The following is a 1,174-nucleotide window of genomic DNA, read 5'->3' as shown; positions in this document are numbered from 1 at the left end:
ACCCCCCCGCCGGGCCTCGACGGAGGCGGAGGAGGAAGAGGAGCCGGTCTACATCGAGATGGTGGGGGACGTGTTCAAGGGGGCTGGCGAGGCCCAGGGGCCGGCCGAGGACCCCGGCCACAGCGTGGAGGCCATCTACGAGGAGATGAAGTACCCGCTGCCCGAGGAGGGGGGGCGGGGGGACCCCAAGTGGCTCAAGTTCTCCGCGCCCGTGGACTACAAGGCCCCGCAACACCCCGGCCCCCGGGGACCCGCCTACGACATCCCTCCCCCCTTCCCCAACCTCCTCCTCCACCGGCCCCCCCTCCTGGCCTTCCCCCAGGGCCCGGGCCAGAAGGGGTACCAAGGGGGGGGGCCCAAGGTAACCCTGCCGCCCCCTCACGGCGACCCTCCACCAGCCCCACGGGACGGAGGGCCCCTTCTCCCCTCTGGCCGGGCCAGGAGCCACTCCACCCCCCTGCCCCCACAGGCCTCGGGCCAGCACAGGCCGGAGAAGGAGCTCCCCACCTCGCAGACCATGGTCTGCACCCCATCGCCACAACTAGCCCCCCTCCCTCACGACGGGGCCCCCCTCAAGGTGACCACCCACCCGCTCCTGGTCCGAGCGGGCCCCTCCGCGGACCAGCGACCCGGGCACAAGGCCGCCCCGGGCACTAGGCCCGTCTCCGGCCTGTACAAGGCCCCCCCGGCCCACGGGCTCCTGGAGAGCGCGGGGCCCCACCCCGGCCCCTCGGCCTGGCCCCACCTCAAGCGGCCCCCGGCCTACGACAGCCTGAGGGCCAAGGGGGGCCCGGCCGCCCACTACTCCACGGTGAAGGTGCAGGGGCAGGAGAGGACGCCCGTCTGCACCAGCGTCTGCTGCTCCCGCTCGCTGGTCAGCACCGCCACCACCCACTGCCCAGTGGCCGATGTACCGGCAGGGCCGGGCCGGGCCTGGCAACGCAAGTTCTCCTGCGGGAAGAAGGCCAAGGAGACGGAAGGTGAGGGAGCGGGGGAGGGGGGAAGACTCACAATGGTGGTGTGGGAGTGATCATAGGCCATTCAGCCCATCGAGCCAGCACCACCATTCACTAGACAATAGGTGCAGGAGTAGGCCATTCGGCCCTTCGAGCCAGCACCACCATTCACTAGACAATAGGTACAGGAGTAGGCCATTCGGCCCTTCGACCCAGCA

At 71.1% G+C, this 1,174-nt stretch overlaps 1 protein-coding gene across 1 annotated transcript in view; it reads left to right on the top strand.

Annotated features, from left to right (window-relative positions):
* The first annotated feature begins 6 nt into the window (after positions 1-6).
* The window catches only part of LOC129715101 (neuronal tyrosine-phosphorylated phosphoinositide-3-kinase adapter 1-like), an 8,946-nt gene continuing 7,778 nt past the window's right edge, over positions 7-1,174 (top strand). The window contains exon 1 of the mRNA XM_055664968.1: positions 7-980. Within this exon, the coding sequence (XP_055520943.1) occupies positions 59-980 (922 nt within the window). The 5' untranslated portion in view covers positions 7-58. The remainder of the gene's footprint in view (positions 981-1,174) is intronic.

This window comes from Leucoraja erinacea, unplaced genomic scaffold, assembly GCF_028641065.1.
Source record: "Leucoraja erinacea ecotype New England unplaced genomic scaffold, Leri_hhj_1 Leri_100S, whole genome shotgun sequence".
In the NCBI taxonomy this organism is placed as follows: domain Eukaryota; kingdom Metazoa; phylum Chordata; class Chondrichthyes; order Rajiformes; family Rajidae; genus Leucoraja; species Leucoraja erinaceus.
The sequence above is the reverse complement of the archived record's forward strand: the minus strand, read 5'-3'. Positions and strand labels throughout refer to the sequence as shown.